At 45.2% G+C, this 25,521-nt stretch overlaps 1 protein-coding gene across 5 annotated transcripts in view; it reads right to left on the bottom strand.

The window, feature by feature from the left end:
* doc2b (double C2-like domains, beta) overlaps positions 1 to 25,521 on the bottom strand; it is a 151,012-nt gene that overhangs the window by 61,529 nt on the left and 63,962 nt on the right. For all 5 annotated transcript variants that reach the window (XM_083697528.1, XM_083697526.1, XM_083697527.1 and 2 more), the window contains one exon: positions 15,876 to 16,082. In XM_083697528.1, coding sequence (XP_083553654.1) covers positions 15,876 to 16,082 — 207 coding nt within the window. The remainder of the gene's footprint in view (positions 1 to 15,875; positions 16,083 to 25,521) is intronic.

Raw genomic sequence — 25,521 nt, forward strand, 5'->3', positions numbered from 1 at the left:
ACCTGTACGAGTAGTTACAATAAGGATTGTCAGAGAAATATGGCTGTGTATTGTTAATAACAAGCATATTTTAACATTGATCATCAGACCCCATTTAATTTAATTAACACAATGTGTAAAGATTTGTTGAGTTTGGGTTGACTAGAGCAAGAATGGTCAAGTGAGAATAAATCAAATGAGGCTTTAATAACATTGTAAACTAATACAACTATTACAACGGAAATACATAATCAATACATGTTACATCCTACCCATCTTAAATGAGAGAAAGAGTAGAGAAAGAGGGAGAAGGAGAGAGAAAGAGAGAGAAATCTTACTCCTTAAGATTCTGTTTTATACCTGCCTTTCATCTATCTGTATTCAAATCAGAGTTGTTGTCAGGGTGAACCAATCAGACATCATCCTCAGAATCAGATGACACTCAGTACTCAAACAGTCGAGAGAGAATGAAACCACATGCTGACAATAAACAGCAGTTAAATGAACCTCAAAGTGAGACAATCATCACAATCATCGAGGGAAGGGATCGAAAGAAGGGGGGCAGACATGGATTGTCCGCCTTCTGTAGCATTGATTTACAAACAATAAATTCCTTTGTTGTCTTGCTTAAGTATGGGTTATGTAAATGTCTGGGAGAGAGTTTTCCACTCATGTTTCAGAGGATGGATCTGTCAGAGCCACTTCTTCTGTAGTGTTACAGGTGTCTGCAAACAGCAAAACAAGCCTTCCCAAGGATCAATCCTTCTCTCATTCTCTGCACAGCGAACAAGGTATTTGTATTCTGTGAAGGACGGAGACGATAAGGTGTGTGTGTGTGAGTTAATACGGAAGCCTGGCGGAGGCTGAGTCTTTATCTCTTCTTTACAGGGACAGGGAGGGCTGCAATATGCACTGTCAACCAGGCTGTCCAACCTGACAGCTCCTGAGCAGATCTACACCGCCAACAGGGAAGGGCAGGGCTCTGATCAATACTGCAAACCAGCCAGGAGGCCATCACAGCATACATATCTCAACATCTCTCATTGAACAGAGTTAATCAGCATTAAAGGGGGTTTATACTTATTTGCTGTTAATAATTGTGCAACAAGAGTCCAATTAGAATATGGGTCTTCAAGTGGAGCGCTCCCAGTCCACCATTTTAGAAGTAAGAACTGGATAAGATTCTGGTAAGCCTTGATAAACACGTAAGCAATGCTCCGTGACTTGCCATATTATGATGTCATTCACCACAGAATTCTGTCCGTCTGTTCCACCTCACTCCCCAAAACCATTCCATTCTTCATTTATGGTTCCAATTCAACTAATTCCAATAACTGAGAAGAAAGGGAAAAAAAACAAAGAAGAAACCAAAGTCATGCAATTTTCCCTCAGCTGCTTTTCGCTGGTGCACATTCAGGCTCCTGGGTTGATGAGTCCTTATTATCATAGAAATCAATATGGTGGTCTCTAAAAGCATATGGCTGATGCTGGGGCAAGCATGTGCCAGTGCATAAAGCAGCCGTCTACTCCCCCCATCTCTCAACGTGACTTTCTCCTGACTCGCTGAAAAAAACACAAACAAATCAGCCGAGCCCTTCAGACACAAAACAAATCAGCATCCGCCCCTACCCGTTTATTTAACCAACACTACCCACGGACCGGGGGATCATTGGGGAATGATTGGAATAATACTCCAATTAAAGCTGGAACAAACAAAAGACAGGCATAACTAAACCCTAGACACCTGTGGGACTGGATGAATTACACCGGCGGGGTTAAAGACAGGGAACATGGCTCATGATTAGTAAGACTTCCTCTCAGCGTCTGCAATAAAGGGAGCCACAGGGTAGCCACATTTTCACAGGAAGCAAACAATAGTGCAGGTGAGAAATATGGAGGAAATTAAAACAATATAATATTCTGACGCCGCAAGGAGGTGCAATTTATAAAAAGTGGCTCCCGGGATAAACAGCACGGCAGTTCTCCCTCACAAAAATATTCAGAGAATGTGTGGTGTTTAGGGTAAAATGGGGTTTATTGAACAATATTCTTGATATGTGTAGCTCATTATGTTAATATTATTAAATCCCTCTGTCAAGAAGATAAACAACCTTCGCCTCTTCAAGTACTGAAGGGCTTCTGACATGAAAAGGAAACAACACTTCATTAAACACAGATACCTGTAGGGAGAGAGTGTGAGAAAGTCCTGTGTTTGTATGGTTGTCCTTATTCTTCCACAGACACATTTGAAAGACAACCCTTCACCTGATAGACTGTATGAGCATACATGTCAGGCAGCACCACCTCAACCTCTGCAACCTTCTCACCAAGTCTCTCAATACTGACCTCACCCACACATGTCGCTGTCTCTCCCCCGTCCACTTTCTTCCACAACCTCTGTGACTCAATTGCTCCCATTCTCTCATTTTGACTCTCTCTCTCTCTCTCTCTCTCTCTCTCTCTCTCTCTCTCTCTCTCTCTCTCTCTCTCTCTCTCTCTCTCTCGCGATGGATGCTATAGCTACACGCGATGGGAGTGAACCAGGAAACCGTTGAGAGGACACTCTCTGCGGCCCTAAAGCCTCTAATCGCTGCACCGTGAGGCTAAATTTAGCCAAACAGACAGCCAGTGCCGCCGTTGGGCCCCGTCCCAGTGTTTGGTATTAACGTGACATTGGAGGGATTAGAGTGGAGCTTACCACTGTGTATCAGATTGTGGAGGAAATGTGACCCTGCGATAGCGTGCCTTAGATTCATACAGAGCATTAGAGTAACTGTGTGCTTTCTGTGGCAGGTTGAAGGAGAGTAGTCTTTGGCCTTGACGCAGCTGTCGTCTGGTAGTTCAAATCTAAGCACAGGGTTCAGATGTGTTGTCTGTCGTTGGTGAAGGTGATAGTCGATGACCTTAAACCTATACCCAATGACTAACAGGAGAATTGCTGTGACAGACTAGACTGTACTGTACATCGACTGCAGATAGGAATAAATATGGTCCACTGTACAGTAATCAAAGTGAAATATTGAATACAGGTGTTAAATTCCCTCTGTTATCAAAGGGGTACAGCATATGCTATCAGTGAACATCTGTGAGAACGCATCAGTGAGAACCAAAACGATTGCACTTTGATTAGGTCAAGACAGAACTGCACAAATCTTTGCAACAATAGCAGGATTAGCAGGATCTATCTGGCAGATTTTGAGTAGCAGAGGGGAAATCAGCCAGCTCGATCTGATCCAAGGCAAAAAATAATCATTCTGATCCAGATTAAAAGTTTTCAAATACTGGGATCAGGTGGGTTTGCCAGGCTCCGAATGAGCACAAACAGTAAATCAGAGTGACAATGTCATACAAGGATCCATGACAGAGTGAACTACATCATTACTGATATGGTGGTGAGGTATGGGAGACCAGCTCTCAGGGATGTAAATGTATTCTTTATTCATCGACTGAGAGGAGGAGGTATTTGAAGTTTGTCAATACTGGGTTCATTCCATACTCTATACTAAAAAATGCATATAGAAACTTCCAAAAAACCAAAGGTTACAAATGTAACCCAGGTTCTCTGAAGGAAATGAGGGAGACCCCTCACTAATGGGACACACAGTCTTGCGTACCTTTTGCTAAAGAACCCTATTCAATCACGCCTGGTACAGGCGTCCATCCCACTAAAAATGTCATCCAGTGAACCACTCTTCACAAGTGCAGCGTGAGAGGGTCAATGAGGTCAGTGGTCTCCCTCATCTCCTTTAGTTCTCCTTGAGTCAACTCGGTTCGACCCCTCACTATGGGACTCTGCAAAACGCCTGATTGCCTGGTCCGAACTAGAAACCTGTATGGATACAAGAATGTAACCCGGCTACATTACACAGAAACTGCAGGTTTGGAATTCTCCAAACCAGCACTAAGGACAGAGTGAGCCACAGAGGGTGCACACCTAGGCTGCAAACACAGAAGGTAAGAGGAGAGAAGCCCAGCTGGCAGCAGCACGTATCTCAGAAGAGAAAACCCTTGAACAGGGCCCATGACACCCTCACCCTTGGGTGGAATGTGCCTGGGTCCCCACAGAGGGCTGCAATCTCCTAGGATTGTAAACCTCAACAATGGCCCCCACAATCCAATCTTCACAGCCCCCTATACCTGGCAGGGTTTACAGAGTAGGCAAACAACTCATTACAAACCCTGAATGACCAAGGCCAAGCTGTCCCCGTAACGTGCAGAGTGTGTACCGGACAGAGGGTGTTCATACTCTTGGAAAGGGGCAGGAACTAATGCTGCGTTAGGGCGTAACAAACCTCAATGTCGCCTGGGGCAACTGGGTGCATGTAGGATGGACCGACAGGACACACAAGTCACTCACTGTGGCCAGGGCAAGTAACACATGGTCTCAAAACAACACCTTTACAAAAACGGGGGGGGCAATGGTGGCTTCGACACACGTTGTGAAAGTCCTTGGGGCCAGGGACAGACCGAATGGCAGAGTATGGTGCTCGTATGGTACTCGTATGGTACTCCCAAGAGGAAGAATCTGAGAAACGGTCTGTGTTTCTAACGAACCTCAATGTGTAAAATACGCATCTTTGAGGTCAACCGCTGTGACCCAGTCGTCTAGGAAAGTAGCTTCTAAGTGCCCTTTTGCGTGAGCATGTGAAAGCGATAGGTCTGCATGTGAAAGCGATAGGTCTGCAGGTGGCTGTTGAGGCCCCGTAGGTCCATTATGGCGCGCGTGCACCCCCTCTTTCTTTTGGAACCACAAAGTACCGGCTGTAGAACCCCAGTTGGGATTCTGCTTCGGGAATCAGAGTGATAATGTTGGAGAACGCCATGTTGGAGGCGCAGCCTCGCCGCCATTGTCCTCCTCAATCAGCCAATCAACTCCATACACATTGTCGCCAGGCCGGGGCTTGAGGCGGGAATGCTGACGAAGGATGAGTCATGTACCAGCGAAGAATTGAGGTCCACACCAGCGCCTTCCACATGCCAACACAGTTCATTGAGCGAGATGTGATGGCGATGGGACGTCGTTCCTCTCTGCGTGACAGCTATTCATCATTACTTCATCATTACTTCATCGTTACTACGTTACATCGTTCTCTAGGGTCTGTTTCATTCCCCCTGGGAGAACAGCGGGATTCTGACATTATTCCAATGTGGTGTGTACATGGATGAGTCGAGGGGGGCCATTTCCATGGGAGGGCTGCAAATTATGTAAAAGATAAAAATGATAAAAGTCCTCCTTCTTTCAAACTCCTATTTCAAATGTGGACTCCTTTGCCCCTTTGTGGTGCACTGCTGAGAGAGGGTGTTCTGAATCCTGATAGAGGATGGGTTGAGGAGGCCATTTCCATGGGAGGGCTGCCATGCCTTGCCCTCATCAAGGAGCTCCGCAGCAAACATACCCTCCAAATACCTGACCCACGTACCTGACCCTCCGCTCAAGTGCATGGCTCGCAGGCAGTCTGTGCGTGGAGTAAACTCAGGCATGGTGGGCAGACTGTTTGAGAGTCTTGCTTCCACAAGACATGACCGCATCCATTCTCCGCATCCATCCTCCTGAATCTAGTCGTGACCGGAGCCATGATTAGAAAACAGATACGCAGTGGTTGTTAAGGACGCATTACAGCTGTAGCGGGGCCAATAACTGAAAGAGTAAATTCTCCCTAGAAAGAAAAAACTCACCCACACACCAAGGCAGTACAGCAATGAAGCTACCCTTAATGGTTAGTGGAAGATAGGTAGCGTGCCAATTGTCTGAGACCATTTGGTAGGGTTGCTATTTTGTGCTAGCTCTATTCGAAGGGTAGGAGCTAGCAACTGTCAGATTAACCTCGTGCTCAAGTCATAATGACAATGAACTTGCTAGCTATCCAACTGTCCCAGTGGTTAGCCAAAGCTTACACTAGGGACCTAGGTTTGTTACACAAGGTAACTAGCTCGGAATTATGATGAACTACAAAATGTTTAGTAGTCATTGGACTACAAACATAAGCTAGCAAACCCTCCTGTGAACAGGGTGCTAATATCTCTCACACGGAGTGAGAGAAAATTTGCTTGTCAAAGCTAGCCAAGGGCTCAGCTGTACAGAGTCACTTATTTGGCCAACCATCCAAGTGCTAACCGTAGCCTACACGAGGAACCTAGCAGGTTATAACGATAACCTGAGGAATTATCGTGGAGTTAGTAAGAGTTTTATCGTGGGAATTATCGTGGAGTTAGTAAGGGTTCAACAATTCCAAAGAATTGCGAGCTCACAGGCTAGCTGCAGACCTTCTTGTGTTAGCCTGCTAGCTCAGAGAGTTAACAGGTGAAAATCATCAAACTCGGTTTACCAATTCTACGAAAATCTTGAGTGTCGAATTTTGAGTGTCGAGCTGAACCTAATGCCACGGGGGAATCATAGGATTCTCAGTGGAACAGTTAAGTTAAGTTGTAGCTAGCTACAAGAATACAACTAGAGTGGTATTCTAGAGTGGAAAGGATGGAATGAGTCAATGGCCTGCAAAGTGAAAAGGATGAAAGGAGTCACCAGCCGGTACCAGGCGTGATTGAATAGGGGTCTTCAGCGGAAGGTACACAAGAGTGTCTCTCATAGTGAGGGGTCGAACCGTGTTGACCGAAAGAGAACCAACGATTCACTCTATTGATTTCCGTCCCCACAACAGATAATGGTACTGTACAAGCAGAGCTACAGTTGTGTCATCAGGAAGAGTGAGGGATGGTTTGCTGCTTGGCATGTGCTGCACACAGCAGTCATGTCTCACTCTATTCCAAGGCTGCATGTTTCTGTCTGTGTCCTGCCCACATGGAAGCTGAGGAGGAGGAGGTTGTTTCAGGTCATGTACAGTACTGGCCACAATCATGGCAATGATGGCCTGACATTCAAAGGGTCCCTGTTGTACATTAGGAAAAAGAAAGATGCACATCTTTATTTGTCCACTCAATTACACAATCAAGTGTCCTGTGAATGCTTTGAGGTCAGTGGCTACCAACTGCAATTCTCTCACAGCGATTTTGATTCCAGGAAATGGGATTTAAATGTAGCATAAAAAAATGTACATTTATATTTCCACTGATGAGGCGTTTGTGAGCATTGCACTGCATTGAGCAGGGGAGGGGAGTGGGGGGGGGTGGGGAGGGGGGGGGTGAGGGGACTAGCAAATAGAGACTAGCGACTAGTAATGTCTAACATATGACACTACTGGGAGTTTGTGTAAAATCAGCGATGGAAAGACAGAGAGGACAAAACATGGACTCATCCCTGATGCCTCGGCCCAGAGTCTAGAAAGGTAACATAACATGAGGTCTGTGAATGTGTGTGTGAGAGTGAGTGTTTATGTGTGTGAGTTCCTCGTCGTTAGAAAATCAGGTGGCATACAGCACCATATCAGGAGGCACGGCCGTGCGTCTATAATGGTATAAGTCCGGTGGTGAGTGTGTGTGTGTGTGTGTGTGTGTGCGTGCGTGCGTGTGACTTGCTCATTTCCAAAATACCAGACGCATTCCCATTTCCGGCCTTGGCATTCCTTTCAACAACGACATCACCGGGTAACAGTTGGCCACCCAGGCAAAAAGCTACCTTGTCCAAAAGATTAAAGCACCCACACCCTGTCCTTGTCCTTGGATTCCCCCTCTGAATCGCTCTGATGGACCTTAAGCCACTGGGGCCTGCAAACCAGCAAACCGTTTAACACGTCGGGGTGCAAATCCAATTATGGAAAAGAGGGAGAAATGATAAAAGTCTCCCATTTCAGATTTGGACTTCTTCGCCCCTTTGTGGTGCACTGCTGAGAGAGGGTGTTCTGAGAGAGCTAAATCAACTTCATCGTCTCCTGTCCTGCTGAGCTAGAATGAATCACCGAAGACTCCATCAGTGGTTCTAGCTAGCATACAACACTGCAATAGCTTGGCTGAAAACAAACTGAATCGGACAATGCTTCCCTACTTTCTATCTATGCACTTTCTATCTATCGAGTGCATCCTCACAGGAGCAGTATGCAACAAACTTTGTTAATCTCCGGTCCTCCTTGTCTGCTGCTCTCCTCTCCCGGTGAAATGCCTCCGGTGTCATCATTCTCAGACGGTTCCTGAGTTTCCTTGTTTAATGAGTGGCCTTATGATCTCTGTGGGGAGCTAAGGCCTGGCTGTAGAAACGATCCCCATCATAATCACCTGCCTGACTGATCAGCCATGGAGACGGGTGTTGGGAAAGAGAGCGAGGGAGTGGTGGAGGGAGGGGCAAAGATAGAAGTAGAGAGAGAGCGAGAGAGAGGTGAATTAACTAATTGGTCTGGGAGGGCAGACTGGGCCAGTGGGTCGCCTCAAAGAAACAAAGTCTGGGAAGTGTTCCACTAATGGGTTCTGAATATAGAGTAGAGGGTTCAAATCGGCCATTTGACACAGAATTTTATTATCCCCATTCCACATACTCTACAGTAGCGAGGTACAGGTTCAGGTTCTACAACCTGTGTTCAACAGTATAAATTGCATATACACAGCATCCACTTGCATCTCACTATACAGTGCCCCCCATAAGAATTGGAAATCTTCTTTTAGCTCTATACTCCAACAAGTTTTGAACATCATACAGTAAGACAATGACCACCAAACATACTGCCATAGCAACTAGGGAGCTTTTCAGGGCTTGACTGGTCAAGTCAATCTTCAGATTTAAATCCAATTGAACATGCATTTTCTTTCCTGATAAGATTTTAGGCAAAAAGACCTCAAAACAAATAACAACTGAAGAGGGCTGCAGTACAGGCCTGGCAGAGCATCACCAGAGAACATACCCAGCGTCTGGTGGGGTCATTGGGTTGCAGACTCCAGGCAGTTATTGCATGCAAAGACTGTCGACCAAATACATGAGTATGTGATTTTTCCAATACTTTTGGAGCCCTGAAATATTGTTGAACCCAATCAGAAAAAAACCGCCACTGAATTAAAGCTGCAAATCTCTACTTTGACCCCATAGTGCTTGTTTGATTTCAAATCCAAACTGTTGGAGTATAGTACTAAAACAAGACAAAATACTTCCTCTTTCCAGTACTCATGGAGGGCAATGCATATTGTTGGGCCCAATTTAATTTCATGTGAGGTAGAGCACCATATCCTTTTCTTTACTGGACCCAACACAGTTCTATGATTCAGCCCCCATGGTGTTCCACACTTCAAGTAAAGACCCTGGAGCATGACAGGTGGCTGTCGCTACTGATAACTGTAATAAGACACAAATACACATACACTGAAGTAGGACTGATCCTCACATGGCCAGCACACCCATACCGCAACACAGCACACCCACACTAGACACGGTACTTTTCCTCCTGTCCACCGAACGACTATTAAAGGGATTAGGTTCATGAGTGCTGGGAAGGCTAAGGATTGGAAAAGATAAGTGTGGGGTTGTGTGTAAGGTATAGTATGTGTATGTCTACATTTCCTCATACGCGCGCGCGCGTGTGTGTGTGTGTGTGTGTGTGTGTGTGTGTCTGTGTCTGTGTGTGTGTGTGTGTGTGTGTGTGTGTGTGTGCGTGTGTGTGTGCATCTTCACAGGAAGTCGAACCCCGGGCCATGTTTTTGCAATTGGGAAGTAGTAGAGGGGCTTTGGGGTCTGTACTTCAATAGCCTCCTGGGGTGCCAGCGGCTCAGCAGGCCTTGTCACTGCAGCTACAATCTGCCAATACCAGTAGCACAGTCTCCATGGGCTTAGAGAACTGATTAAGTACATTATGACAGAATAGAAAAGGTCACATGAAATATGATATTCATGGCATTCATGCAATGGAATGTTATTTTTGCGCAGCATGCTGCACTGATTATTCATGTCCATACTGATTATTCATGAACTGTAGAGCTAAAATGAAAGACATGAAAATGTGATGAGGATTTGAAGGGAGTCTTTATTGCCGTCAAGTTAAGTTGAATATCATTTTGCACCATCAAGATATACAAAGCATTCTTGTGTGAGTGCAGCATGGTCAAATTCTGAGGGAGTTTTAATGTGACCCATTAAAAAAGCCAATCCAGCGCTTCTATCAACAGTATGTCCCCAACACTAATCAAAATGCCTACCATTTATGGTTCTAAGCTACTGAAAATGCCCTGTTCGCAGTTTCCTCCAGTCAAAATATGTTTTTGGAATGCATTCCAACAACACAAGCTTTATCACCTTGCAGTGAGCCAAACACTTCCCGGAAAACAGGAGTCCTCTAAATATGTCTACAGGCAGAAAACCTGGTTTTGTTCCACCATTCCCAACAATACAAGGTGCTCTCCAAAATGCTCTCCACTTCTCCCCCCCCGCTCAGGAAGTGCCTTCAAGTGCCTTCAGGTGTGGGGCTCAGAAATAGAAGTGTGAGGGAAGGCCCCCACATTTATCGATGCAAATGGATTTTTAGTTGTTAGCCCCCCTCTGTGGTCTGCTTCCAGGCGCTCCTCCCCCCGGTCTCTAACAGATAACTCTTGAGTAGCAGCACTTTTGTCAAACACCAAAAAATGGTACAGTCATAGTTCCTTTATGTAAGCTGCCTTTTAGATATCAAACATACCCTTGAACACAAAATCGGGAGTGCATACTAACCACTGCTTTTAATGCTGAACAGGACAGCAGCATGTCATTGGGTAAATGTGGGTAGTGCTTGACTTGTACTTCTGTGGTACTCTTTTATCGCGCCCCCCCCCCCCCCCCCCAGTCTGCTGAAGGAGCTGGCTTTCCCATGACTGTATGGCTGCTGATGTTGCAGTGTACTTTGCACCAAAGGCAAAAAAAAGAGGAAAAGATCTGATGCCAGCTCCATCATTGTGGCCAGCGGCGTTATTACAAGCGACCAGAGTGGCAACGGTAGGGAGTAGACAGAGTCTGCATCCATTGCCAGTAAACAGAATTGCTCGTAAACAAAGAAATTATATGGACAGAGTACACAAGTAATACAAGTAATAATAACCCATAATGTTGTTAGACGAGAATCGGGGCTAGTTTTCTTAGCCTGAGGCTAACCACAGGAGAACACTGGGAATATCCAGCCATTATCAGATGACAGCTTGCAGATAGACTCCTAATAGGATTCTACTGTATGGCCGCTGGAAGCAGAAATCCCTCTTTCACCTGGTAGTGTCCCGTAGGACGGTGGCTGTGATGTGACTATGGTGGTTCTTTGCACACTGTACTGTACATGGGTGATGATGGAAGAGACATTATAGGCATTGTGCATTATAGGCCTACTGTGCATCAAGGATGATGGCTAGGATGTGAAGGGGTTTGGATAAGAACCCAAATGGTTTTGATGCAGATCATTTCCCTTCGCCAACATCTGTTGATGTCCCTGGCTTTCTCCCCTGCTCACACTTGCTCTTTCCCTCTCCATTGCTCTCCCTCTTGCTTTCTTTTCCTCAATCCCTCCTTGTTTACCCCCTCCCGTCTCCCTCCGGTATCTGCATCCCTACCCTTTTCACCTCAATCTCTCCTTCTTTTCCATTATCTCCTGTTTGTCATTCTGTCAATCAATTAATCTAGTCTAATCAATCTAATCTAGATGAATCTCATGTCTCTCACGCTGCAGCTCTAGCACTCTTTCCCTCCATCTCTCTCTCTCTATAATATCCCTCTCTCTGTATCACAACACTCCTCTCATCCTGTCTTTCTCTCATGTGGCGCTTCAGAGAGAGAAGTGAATCCCTCTGGCCTGCACATCCACTCAGCTGCCAAGGCAAGATGTCTCATAGGAGAGCCTTGTGCGTCTCACAAACACACTCCCCCCCCACCCGCCCCTTTCACTCCTGTCAACAGACATGCTACCAAGGGCTTATCTCCCCAAAACACAGAGCTTGATTCCACCATGTGGATAGAGTAGAGATGTAAGTAACACTATTTCATGGGGCGCCAGTCATGATCCCTATTCACTCCCGTATCCAATCCTCAGGAGGAGGCAGCTAATTAATAAAGTTGTGAAAAGGCTGGTTCTGATTACCCCTTTGTGGGGAGCCACTCTGTGGGTAATAGCACTTTTTTCCTTTTCAGTTAAAATCTAGGTTGAGTCAAAATGGATCAGATCAATGTTAGCCCTGCTGCTTGTCACCATGCAGATTATCTAGCAGGTAAATAGTGGAGAGAGATGTCCACTGTGTGATTTGGTATATGGGGACCGAGTTGCCACCCTCAGGGGAGAGCGAACACAGATAGTGGATCAAGTACCCAGAGACAAGGCAGCCCCAATTTAGGTCTGTTGCTCCGCATCGTCGAGTTGCAAATAAGAGGAAGATTGTTAATTCCTCTTCCCATCTCTTCCCATTGACACAACAGCGGACTCTCACATATATGCCACCAAGTTATATACATATTATATATATATATATATATATATATATATATTTTTTTTTTTTTTTTAAGGTTATTTTTTGAGTGGGGCAGTCCCACTCTTGTATTTTGTATTGGATAGAGACGGTGAAGATAGACAGGAAAGTAAGGAGGAGAGGGCATGTCAGCAGGGGCTGGATTCAAACCCATGCCAAAATGAGCACACGTGTGAACTCTAGGCCATGGCTCTAGACCTCTGGACCACCACAGGCCACTGGACCACCACAGACTACTGGACCACCACAGACCACTGGACCACCACAGACCCCTGGACCACCACAGACTATTGGACCACCACAGACCACTGGACCACCACAGACTACTGGACCACCACAGACCACTGGACCACCACAGACCCCTGGACCACCACAGACTATTGGACCACCACAGACCACTGGACCACCACAGACCACTGGACCACCACAGACCCCTGGACCACCACAGACCCCTGGACCACCACAGGCCATGCCACTAAGTTATTGTTCGCTTCTCCTTTAGGTGTTTTGGCAGTTCAAATTAGATCTGTAAACATGGATTTTATCTACAGTCACATTGTACGTAGAGATTTTGGCATTACGGAGTCATTACTATCGTAAGTACGGTGTAAAGAGAACTTTGTATACTTTCTGGCTATAACTGTGCTGTAAATGTTCTGATGCTCCTAATTTACACCCCTTAACAACCTCGACTGCTCTTCTGAGACCAATGATATTACAGTTCTGTACAGTATGACTCATCCACCTCTCACCAAAGCTGCCAAGGCTGCAATCATAATCCACATAAAAAAAATACTTTAATATACTGTAAATCTATTACAAACATTACCGTAAATGTGCTTCAATATACAGTAATTCCATTATAACCACTACCGTACAACCAAAATTGGGTAATGCCTCGAGCACTAAATGAAAGCTCAAATTGGTTTTTATCAAACTAGAAAACACACAAAATATCCTATTCCCATGTTAGCCATGCAGTAGCAGCCTTAGCCACCTTGCCAATGAGCAGATCTATGAATCACACCGGTACTGTTATTTAGTTTAGCATGGTAACCCAGGAGCCTGCTGCATTAGGATGCTAGCTGTGACTGGGGTGAAAACCCAACTGCCTCTGTAGACAAACTCCCCTGGCACAGGGTGAAAATCACCTTATTTGGGTTGTTGCATCAGACTGAGTGACTTGTTTTTTTCAGTGTCTCTGTTCATTAGAGACGACACCGGGAAGTGAATCCTCTGCGACAGCAGGATGGTGACGAGCACAAACTCAAATGACTCAGACTGACAGCTAGTTGAGGAGTTTAATTCACAATTAATTGCTACAATAGTTACTGCGTGATTGGGTTCCTCTGTTTTGTTGCCCTGGCTTCTTAGTTGGATGCTCACAGCTGAACTGACATTGTCCTGTAACAGAAGCAAGGCTGTCAAGGTGGAGACAGTAGTTAAGCAGTGAGAATGACAAAGCGCCTGTCACAAAATCTTGCCAAAACGAGAGACGCAGCAGCAGCATATAAACTACCTCTTACCTTGACTCAACAGGAGTCAAGTTGATTGCGGAAGCGTCTCAGATGACTCGTTTTGGGCTTCTCCACCCATTACACTTTCCTGCAAATGTGTTTTCTAATTGCCTTATTTATATTGCACATCTCACAGTCGTAAACAGCTCCACCAGAGTTAAAATAGACCCTCCGTGTTGCTGATGTGTGCTTCCTCATTCTGCGCTTGTTACCCTCAACGAGCCGCCCAGGAGGATTGTGTTTGGAAACCGCTGCCACACGTCTATACTGGACGGATGCTTGAGAGCAAATTATGGTTCTCTCCTTCGGTCCACCTGACCATCAGACCTAATTGGCTATAAGGCTATAATACAGTATCAACAGCTGCTGTGAAAAAGAAACCTGTTGGCAGTGATGTTCTAACAAAAATGTTTCGCCATTCGGTCCAAATCTCAGGAAGTACCAGGGCTAGGCATATGATATCAAAAGCTATTGCATACACCTGTTGGCTGTTTACAAACTCCTATCATGAGAGAACTCGGATGTGATTCGGCAGTATTCTATTGTATCCAACCTCTCCTATTGCAGTTGTGGTTCACGTCACAAACAACCACATTGTTGTGCGGCGGAACCAAAAAACAACACACGACTGGATATTCAGCCACGCTCAGCCAACATCTCTTTGCTCTGTGTCACACTGTAAGCCATTGCATAACTCAAAGCACCCCACCCCCCTCAAATCAGAGTTAGTTTCATAGAAAGGTAAGCTCCATGTTCCTTTCCCGTCTGGCTTAGCGGCTCGTGCCCTCTGCGAGGTCATATGGCAACCTCTGTCAGAGCCAGCCTATTCCGCAACGTATCCATCCCCCATTACTGAGCAGGATTATACAGTAGGAGCCCTACGTTAAGCCTCGTGCATGTCAACAGACCACTTCACTCTGTATGGATTAACTCTTTCATGGGCCTCCCGCCAGCTGTCACTTTACCCTGTGTCTGATCTTCATGAAAAGCAATGGGAGCGTGTACTAATGTCTTTTACTGTAAGAATAAGTTTTTTATTGATTGACAAGATATGCACAGTTATCAACAGGGGTCGCTTTGAGCATATCATTAATATTCTCTGGGGTATGACGAGCCACTGCTTACGGTTATAGACACATGGAAATCTGCACAGATTTGTCAGAGAGGAGCGTTTCCTTGGCAAGCGACGCATGCCGAGCTCACTCTCTCTCTCACACACACACACACACACGCACGCACACAGACGCACGCACACAGACGCACGCACACACACACACACACACTCACAGACAGAAGCTCACATAGCACACACACCACATAACAAGCTCGTTGATTTCTCTCTCACACCTCCCATATCTGGAGCTGTCAGCTAGCTTCAGTGTTTGGCGGCTGCTTGCCGTGTGGATTGTAAAAGCTCTCTTGTCGAGACTCAACAGCACGCCCGCCCACAAATCTCCAGTGCTGCTAATTCAGTGCTACAAAGACAGAGGCATCAATCACAGAGCCTCGCCTCATGGACACAACAAGCAGATTCTCCTGTGGTCCTTTCACATAGAACACAGAGAACCCCCTCCATTTTCATGCTCTGTCAACGGTGTGACAGGAGTCTGTGCTGTGAGAGCGCAGTCCTGCACATGAGGAGGGAAGCAACAGCCTCTGCAGCAGCAACAGTTGGCTCTCTCGACAGTCCCAGAGTTAGCGAGCTACGCCACGCAGACACAGAGCCAGACACACCAGACAGGCACCTGGCAACCAGAGGAGGAAGGAGCAGAGGGGAGGAAGAGGATGGATAATGGAGGAATAGGATGATGGAGACGGAGAGAGAGAGGTAAAAGCCACACAGCAAGACCAGACACCTGGCAACCAGAGGGCGTGGGGAGGTGTGTGTGTAGGGGGGGTGGGGGGGGGGCAGAAAAAGAGGGGAGGAGGAAGACAGAGTCAGAGGTGAAAGAGGAAGAAATAAAGGGAGTGAGAAAGAGCGAGAAGAGGACGACGAGAGAGAGAGAGGTATAAAAAGAAAAAGAGTCTACTCACTGGAGTCGTCTGAGTCGTAGCCCTCCACGTCGGGCTCCTCCTCCTTCTTGGCGGTTGCCACCGGCGGTGGGGCGGCGGCGGCGGCGGTGGCGCCGAAGGCTCGGTCCAGGTCGTCGTCATGGGAACGGGCCGGGTTATCGGCGGGGTCGTCCGGGTGCGAGGAGGAGCGCAGGGAGCCGGCCCGGCTCAGGAGCGGGGGCGGCGGCGCTGTGGGGGGGAGACCCCGCGGGTAGCGGGGGAAGTAGTCAGATATTTGCTTGATGGGCTGGATGGGGCCAGGGCACACGTCAATGGCCATGTGCTCCTGGATGCTGATGGTGGTCTTCTCGCCTTTGCGTTGTGTCATGCATGCGGTCGACTCGGAGCGCCCGCCCAGCCCAGACCCACCCGAAAGAAAAGTACTGTGAAAAAAAAAGAAAAAAGAAAAAAGAGAGACCCCCCTGCTCCCCACAAAAAAGTACACACAACCCAACCGACAATGTGGTCGTCAATTAGTTTCTTTCCTCTAGCGTGTCCCTCCTGAAGAGAAAACCGAGAGAGAGAGAGAGAGAGAGAGAGAGAGAGAGAGAGAGAGTGGTCCCTGGCTTTACAGTGAGTATGTCCTGGTGGTCTTGTCTAGTCTCCTCTGACTCCCCCACCTCTAGCTGCACTACACTGGGCTACATGGAGAGCCGTGGCTGGCCCCCCTATGCGCTCTAACCATGCTCTCTCTCTGCCTGCCTCACACACTACTACTACTACTGCTGCCTGCCTGCCTGCCTGCCTGCCTGCCTGCCTGCCTGCTCTCTCTACTGGGCTCTACCTCTCTCTCCACACCCTGCCCACTGCTGCTGTGTATGAGAGAGAGTGTGTGTGTGTGTGTGTGTGTGTGAGGGAGAGAGAGAGAGAGAGAGAGAGGGAGAGGGAGGGAAGGGATTAGAGAGGAAGGAGGAGGGATCAGTTGATGTCACTGCTTAGCAACCGAGCGGTAAACAGGAACGGCCGGCGCGGGTACTTAATTATGCTATTAGTCCCCATCCATCTGTCAGTGGATGCGTGTGTGTGTGTGTGTGTGTGTGTGTGTCTGTGTATGTGTGTTTGCATGTACTGTGAAGCATGTGTGTGTGTGTGTGTGTGTGTGTGTGTGTGTTTGTATGTACTGTGAAGCGTGTGTATGAGTGTGTGTGTGTCTGTATGTATGTACTGTGGAGCATGCCTATGTTTAAGGAGTGCATTTAAGCGTGAGCGTGTGTGTGTCTGTGAGAGTGTGTGTGAGAGCGAGAGAGACAGAGAGGGGATGCAGAGAATACTACTGCGTGTGTACTGTATGTGTATGCGTGTGTGTGTGTGTGTGTGTGTGTGTGTGTGTGTGTGGGTGTGATTGCAATAATCTGTGTGAGGAAGCATATCTGTGCATGTCTGAGGAGAGGAAGCATACGTGTGTGTGTGTGTGTGTGGGTACGAGAGAGTGTGCGTGACACACAAGGAGAGGTAGCAGCAGCAGTGGGCACTGAGGTACTTCTAACCAGCCCTCCCCAAATCCCCTGACACTTAAAGCTGTTTTTTTTTTCTCAACAATTCAAAGTGGTATGCTAGGTCACCTGTCATGCAGTGGCATGCTCCATCAACTTCACTGCAAATGAATCCTTTGAGCAACAGGTGTTCCAACAAACAAATGTCACCGTAATGACAATTAAGACCAGCAACATGATAATGGCAGTTAGAGAAAACACATTATGGTTACTTGGTACAGGATCGGGTGAGTCGGAATTGTATTCTTTAACCTTGAATACATTTTGCAATGGTGTATTTTCTCTGATCAATTCTAAGCAAAAACAGTATGACTACTGTATGTGAAACACAAAGGCAGGAGCTCTTACCAATTGTTCACATCCAGTATACAAATGTAAACAATTAGATTTTAGGGTTCGTAACATGCTGCTATACACTAAATAACACACCACAAAAAAGTTGATATTCATGTTTTTGTTTTTCAAATCAAGACTCAAATCTAGATTGCACACAGTGTTATCTATTGTGGATGTTGGCATTCGTAGCGTGACCAGGCTGGCTATGGTGGATAGTAGATGGCTATGGTGGATAGTAGATGGCTATGGTGGATAGTAGATGGCTATGGTGGATAGTAGATGGCTATGGTGGATAGTAGATGGTGGATAGTAGATGGCTATGGTGGATAGTAGATGGCTATGGTGGATAGTAGATGGCTATGGTGGATAGGTGATGGCTATGGTGGATAGGTGATGGCTATGGTGGATAGTAGATGGCTATGGTGGATAGTAGATGGCTATGGTGGATAGTAGATGGCTATGGTGGATAGTAGATGGCTATGGTGGATAGTAGATGTGTCTAAGAGAGGATATTTTTTCTTACTCTAACAGTACAAATGTTGCACTGCACTGGAGATTAAGGCTTATATTAGTTACTTTCAAACCCACTTGTAAGCCCATGTGCATTCTCTGTGTGAAAAGAGTAATTTATTCCTTTCTCCTGATCTGTCAACCTGTCAATCATACATATCAAGAGCAACAGGGTTATATTGTGTTGCAAAACCAACCAACATGCTCATAAAACACATGCCCTCTTTTGTGACAAATGGTGGTAACTGAATTGTGGTAATTGAAAAAGAGAAAACGGACCCTTTAAACTGCCGTTGAATTGGTGATTCAGGACAATTAAGCCATTAAGTCATTAACGAGTCAGCAGTGCCTTTGAGGGGGGAAATACTCAGTGAGTGTAAATCTCATTAATTCCCAATCTATTTCTGACAATGCCTCTGGAGGACTGGTCCCTTTGAGCCTTTAAAGACTAACGAGTCTCCGATGATTACAGGCACATTTAATTTCCCATTTACTTTCACAAAGTTTACAGAGGGACACTAAAGAGCCGGTGAAAGAAAACAGTAACATCCACATCCCATCTGCTGTGCTGGTGATACACGATGTGGGAAGAAAGGGTTGTTTTTTAAAACCCCCAAATATATATTTCTAATGAAATCAATATTTGAGAAAATTGAGCACGCCCTGGTCCTTATGAGGCCAAACAGGACCAGGGGCACGGTTTAGAGCGGGATATTCTTATCATCCAAGTGCTTTAGTTGCCAGCGAACTTGGTGGGTGGCAGACATGACCTAAGGTAGCTCACTGTAACTACACAATCAAATTGATTTGTAGTGCTTTTTACAACTTACCTTTTACACTAGCTAAGTGCCCAGGGTCAGTTTAGGGTGCCAGGTTACCAGAACCTGTTGGGAAACCAACATTTTGGGATTGGAATTTGACACATTGACATGTTGTCTCCATATAGTTCGTCACCTTACGAACTGCAGAATGTAAACAAACTGGATATCATAGATACTCATGGCGCAGCGTTTCCCAGCTCTCTACTGGGGTACGGAAGTGCGGTTCCCAATGGGGTTTCCAATGTGTTTCCAATGATGCAGGTGATCGATGGTGATGACTGCTAACTATGTTGATAATGGCACCCCAAACTCATGAAAAAGTTTGTTGAAACATAAAAACAACAACAACAACAGCGAATGTCGAAAGTGGCCAACGGTAAGCTATTTGTAGTGAGGGTCAACGGGGAAACTTGACTTCCGTACCCCAGCAGTGGGGCAGTGCTTCAGATTTCCGGGATGTTAACGCTTCCGGTGTGATTACCTATGTACAGGTGTGATTACCTATGTACAGGTGTGATTACCTATATACAGGGTGGGACTAGAAATTAGGCTCACTCGGCTCGAAGAACCAGGCTTTTAGCATTGGCTGGTCAAAGCACTGCAAATGTCATACAGTACATGTAAAGGTCAAAATACATGAAGGGCATTATACATGAAGAGCCATGGATACAATACAGTAACCTAATCCACTAATAACAGCCAACTTGAACATTTGTATATGATCACCCTTACACATCTGTTAGCACAGAATGTATCCATTGTTGTAGTCAGAGGAGAGAAAGTATATTGTTAAGTGTGATGTGTGTGTGTGTGTGTGTGTGTGTGTGTGTGTGTCCAGTGGTGAAACAAAAGACACGGTGTAGGTACGTTTATGAGGAGGGGGAGGAACACAAAAATTGACAGGGGGCACATCTCCCCCATCTATCTTTCATTTATACTGTTCAGAAAAGAAAATATCCACCAAACGCACTACAAAAAGGGAGATACTGAATCTTACATGAAGTGTTATTAAACCAAGATCATTACTTACATTAAATCCCCATGAAATAAAACTAATAGCATTGCTTTATTGAACATACTTTTGAATGGTTTGAGAGTGAGAACATGGATGCCTCCATGCACACTTGAGTCCATAAAATGTTCTGTTTCATGATGCACTTTGATTTGGGAACATTGGAATTAAATTCAGTTGGGTTTGATTTCACTGAATAACGGTCACAGTCCAGAGTAAACATCATTCCAAATCAGCCAACATTTCATTACTACGTCTTAATTCATTACAACCATGGAATTTCATTTCACTAAACTAAACCGTTGCAGTGTGTGATAACATTGCATAATGTCTTCTGGAAAAAAAACCAAAAAAAAAAAAACACCCGTGTAGAATAGAGCATTCAGATAGAACATTATTACAAGAATTAAGACCCCCTTTAAATTACTTGATGCCAACCACTCCAGCCAAAATTGGACCCTCTTGAGAGGGATTACAAGGAGAACATTGCATAGGCGTACCGGAGCAACTCTAAAATCAGCGTGGCCCTTCTCAACCACGAGCGGTGTGTGTAGCGGTGTGTCTAGTAGCGTTTCAAGACTCTCATCCAAAAGAACATTGACTCACCCTTAGAGCTGCTCGGAGCTGCACTGCCTTGGTTAAACACTTTGTGTATGTTTAAAGTGTACCTTTTCTGTGGTTTTCTGTACAGTTTTCAACAGTAAAGGTAAATGCGGCATATACGGTGCTACAAGTAAAAAAATTACTCAAATAATCAATTTTTTGTCTTTTCATTAGGCCTCGTTTTCCCTCCAGGGGTAGCTATGCAGTAGGTGATAAGATATCACATAAATTCTCCCCAGCCAGAGCAAGTCAACCTATTTTCACTGCTGACAACTAGTGAGAGAAAATGTCATGTTTGAGAAAGAAAATGGTTCTTTCTAGAATACTCTTGGCATGTTCATTGACGACATCACACTCAGAGGCAATATCACATACTATTTGTCAGCCATGCTAGTGCCTCCAGGCTACAGTGCAATCACAGTCTATCAACAGTCAACACATTTAAGAAATGTCAAACTAAGCTGACTGCATGAGATTGATCCACTGGATTCAGAACTCCAATTCAAATGATTTTGATAAATGAAATCCCAGGAGGCAACAATACATCTGCCAGCTCTAAGGTTGGCCAAATCGACAAAGCTGACACCATCAATGTGGCGTCACTTCGTGTTTTTTTTTTCAGATTGAAAATCCATTTGACATTTTTGACATTTAGCAGATGCTTTTATTCAAAGCGACTTACATTTACAAGTACATTTTGTCTAAAGTAAGTGAATCATCTATACATCAGTCATCATAAGAAAACATCTATGCTTGGACCAGGTGCCATTGGCAGTCACAATACTAGAAGTAGGAAGGATTCCTTTTTTATTATTATTAACAGTAGAGGAACTGTACAGAGGGGAGGGGAGGGGAGGGGAGGGGAGGGGAGGGGTAGTGGGGGGTGAAGAGGTCTTTAGGAGGGACAGTCACAATGTAGCCTGAAGAGACGGGTCTTCAGTCTACAGTGGAAGATAGCTAGTGACCCTATACTACCCACAAAGTCCCTTCAACAAAGTTAACACACCATAGTTTTATACATCTGGATATATTGGAGAATGAACGGTGTCCAAAAAGGAGGTTTTAGATTTGAAGAAACAAAACAACAAAGGATTTAAAATCTCACACATAAATTCTGCATGTCGTTTGTCTCCCACAGCTCTCCCACTGAGCTCCCATCAATATGATGAATCTATATCTGGTTCACTGAGTCCCAACACAGTACAGCAAAATGTAAAAAAAGAAGAATCAGCTTAGGAAAATGGATAGGATCCAGCTGAGACTGGCAGAGGTAAATACATTTAAAAACAAAATGGTCCTAGAATAGACTTTTACTTATGATGACTGATGTATACATGATTCACTTACTTTAGACAAATGTATCTAATCCTAACCCTCGCTTTGGGTAAAAGTGTCTGCTAAATGTCAAAAATGTAAATGTAAATGTAAGGTAGAAATATGAAAATGGCCTCATTGTAATCCATGGAATGGATCCCATTCCTAATTCCGTTCCATGCATTATAATGAGCCCGTCCTCTACTGTACCAACACGTGATGAAGTGGAGGCTAGATTGTGGGTAGTACAGTAAGTAGTGTTACATCATCAAAACAGCCCAGTATCTTAATCTTATACACACTGTAACACTTTTCCATATTCAAAGGACATTTAAAACGTACTGCAGCTTGACGCAGAGTACTGGTCGGCCTCAGGCACTGGGGGCTGATATCAGGTAGGCACAGCAGAGCACAGAAAGTACTGGACTAACGTTTACAATATGGGTTTCTAGATGTGGGGGTTGTGTTTTGATAGGCGGCGTGGAAAGGTGTGGAGCCACAGGGGATTCCACAAACAAGAGCTCCACTCAGAACCCAGAGAGGAGAGGATCAGGATTGACGCACTCTCTGACGTGTGGATGAGATGTTATGGAGACAGACGTGTGTGTGCCTTCAGTGGTTGATGTGAGAAAACGGGCCTTGGCCTGCGTCACCTTTCAGTGAGAAACACATTGGGGTGGAAGCGTGATGTGTGTGGTGTGTGTGTGTGTGTGTGTGTGTGTGTGAATAATTTAATCTATTAGACTGAGAATGTATCACAACCGACACTTCACGTCAGGCACGTAATCAATTCTATCACAAGACTCTCTCTCGATTTCTCTCTCTCTCTCAACTTCCAATATGTCAAATCATTTTTGCATTTACTGCCTATGGCATTGTTGCATAAAACAAATCAGTTACGTTATATTGGCAGGGAGTGGAGAGAGGACAACAAACAGTTGACAGTCAGGGAACAGCAGGATTAGTCCAGGATTTCAGAGCTTTGTAAGACAAACTAGACAGCACCAGACTCCATAGAATACTAACACTGCTGACTTGAAACAAAACATCAAGCATATTATTGATTTAAATCACGTATACAATTCAGGTTAAGCATAAAAGGTTATAACATATAGGAAACTTGTGTCAATAATATGTATACTGTACGTCATTTCCTCCCACCCACCCACACACATACTAGCAGGCAAAAGAATGCAAAGATATATATCGTATATGTAAAGTGATCAGTGAATTCCGCTGTGACCACACCAGCGCCTTCCACATGCCAACACAGTTCATTGAGCGAGATGCGAGGGCGATGGGATGTCGCTCCTCTCTGCGTGACAGCTATTCATCATTACTTCATCATTATTTCATCGTTACATTCTCTAGGGTCTGTTTCATTCCCCCTGGGAGAACAGCGGGATTCTGACATTATTCCAATGTGGTGTGTGTACCTCAGTGACACAACATGGATGCTGCCCTGGCCTTGCCTGTCAGAGCAGTGGAGGGCTGACACACAGGAAGATGTTACCAGGAGGATAATGTGGCCTAACCCTGCAGAGTCCTCACATACCATCGGGACCCACTCATTCCAGTTCTCTCTGTATGAATACAGTGTCGCAATGGAGGCAAACTGTAACTTGAGGGGTGTAAAAGGTCTCTATGGGAACTGATGGAAATATAATGCGTGCATATGCAATCTTAATGCAGGCTAAACCACCGCGTTGTTTCAGCATTCATGAATACATTCATGAATATAGACTTTATGAGCCATTATACAGACCTATTCCACTTGAGCACGTTAGCAGGTACACATGCATACGGTGTGTGTGTAGGAAATCTCATGAATACATAAATAGGGGAATAGGGAGGTCCCACTCCCACTCAGCGAGGTCCCACTCCTCAGTAGTGACACCGCCGGAGGGTCTGACACCTGGGGAAGGAGATGGAACCCTCCCCTGAAAAACAATGGATAAATGTTGAAAGAAGCGCTTGTGAGAAAATATATACTGTGGTGTACTGGAGCATAGCAACAGATTCATACACTTCTAACCAGTGTCTGAGGTGGAATCGAGGTGGTTAATCAAATCAACTCGACAGTACAGAGTACAGTATATAAATAAAATTATGATAAAAAAGTATCCCATCATCAGCATACAATGGGTAGCTTTGGCTATGTTAACAAATCAAAAGTATGAATGGCGTGAATGTAAGGTGGCATTAAGTAATTTGTGATTTGGCCAAACGACTACTTTAATTTCCTTATTTTAAGGGATCCCTAATAACTGCAGTGACAGCAGACCATGTGGTTTATTAATTCAAGCTGTGCTGATTACATTTGATTATCACGGGACATTATCTGAGCTTTTGGAAAGCCCGCAAGGGGGATCTTGGCCAAGAACGACTGCCACCAACCAATTACACCTTGTGAGGACCCAATATTGGCATTCCTCTGCAATCACCATGAAAATCAGAGCTGTAGTTGAGGCTGCATGGTAGCCAAAACAAACACCACGGGATCCACCAGGGATTGAACTAATAGAATAAACTTGGAGGATTATTTTTCTTTGCCAAATATAATCCATTATTAAACTTCATGCCATGCTCTGTGTCTCCAGCAAATTAAATGAAGAGACAAGAGCCGTGTTCTCTTTACTTAAGGACTCAAACACTTCTAGTGTGAAAGTGCTAGCCAATTACAAAGACAAATACAGCAGACATAGGCATGGGTATTGCACTGTACTGTAGGACATTGAGGGTGTGATAGTCCAGGTTACCAGTAGGGCACACACTGAGGGCTGAGGTGGGGCACTATAGGGCACTAACAGTGGACTGGCGTAGTGTACTGTGAGGGGCACTAATTGAGTAGGGCGCTATAGAGTAGACTGGGGACCGAGGTACTGCAGGGCACTGAAGGACACTTACTGGGAATTGAGGTGGGACGTGTTCCGCAGACTGAGTTAAGGTAGGGCACGCTTGGGGTGAGGCACAATAGTCATGGATTTACTGGAGAAAGAGAGAGGTCATTGAGACAGTTCTAGAGACAGTGACTAGAACGGCAGTTCCTCAGACACAAGGGAAACTACTAGCCTATTCCGTTTCACACAGGAACTAAGCAAAGCGCTCTGGGTAATTATGTGCTAAATCAATGGGACTTGAAAACAAAAGGCTTGTAGCCTAGAGCACTTGATAGTGTGTGATTACCATGTCTATTGGAGCATAGTAAAAATGGCCTCTGTGTAAAAAGGCTTCTTTAGACAGGTTAAGATAACACCAGCCATTGAGAGGGTGGAGGGACGTTTAACAATACAATTAAGACAAAACGCCCATTCACTTACAGTATGTAATCTACTTACACCAATGACTGAGGCCAGAAGGGAAAAGTTGGATGAATGAAATCAAGAATTAAGTGAACATGACTTTAACGTTGCACCATAAAATAACACACACTGTTATTAGCATGACATTAAAGGTTATGGTCGGTGTCATGATTGTCACGAGAATGTATAAGCTAGGCTTTCTGAAAGCCTGTTCATATCTATGGGGGATCAATTTGC

Source organism: Argentina silus, assembly GCF_951799395.1.
Source record: "Argentina silus genome assembly, chromosome: 2".
In the NCBI taxonomy this organism is placed as follows: domain Eukaryota; kingdom Metazoa; phylum Chordata; class Actinopteri; order Argentiniformes; family Argentinidae; genus Argentina; species Argentina silus.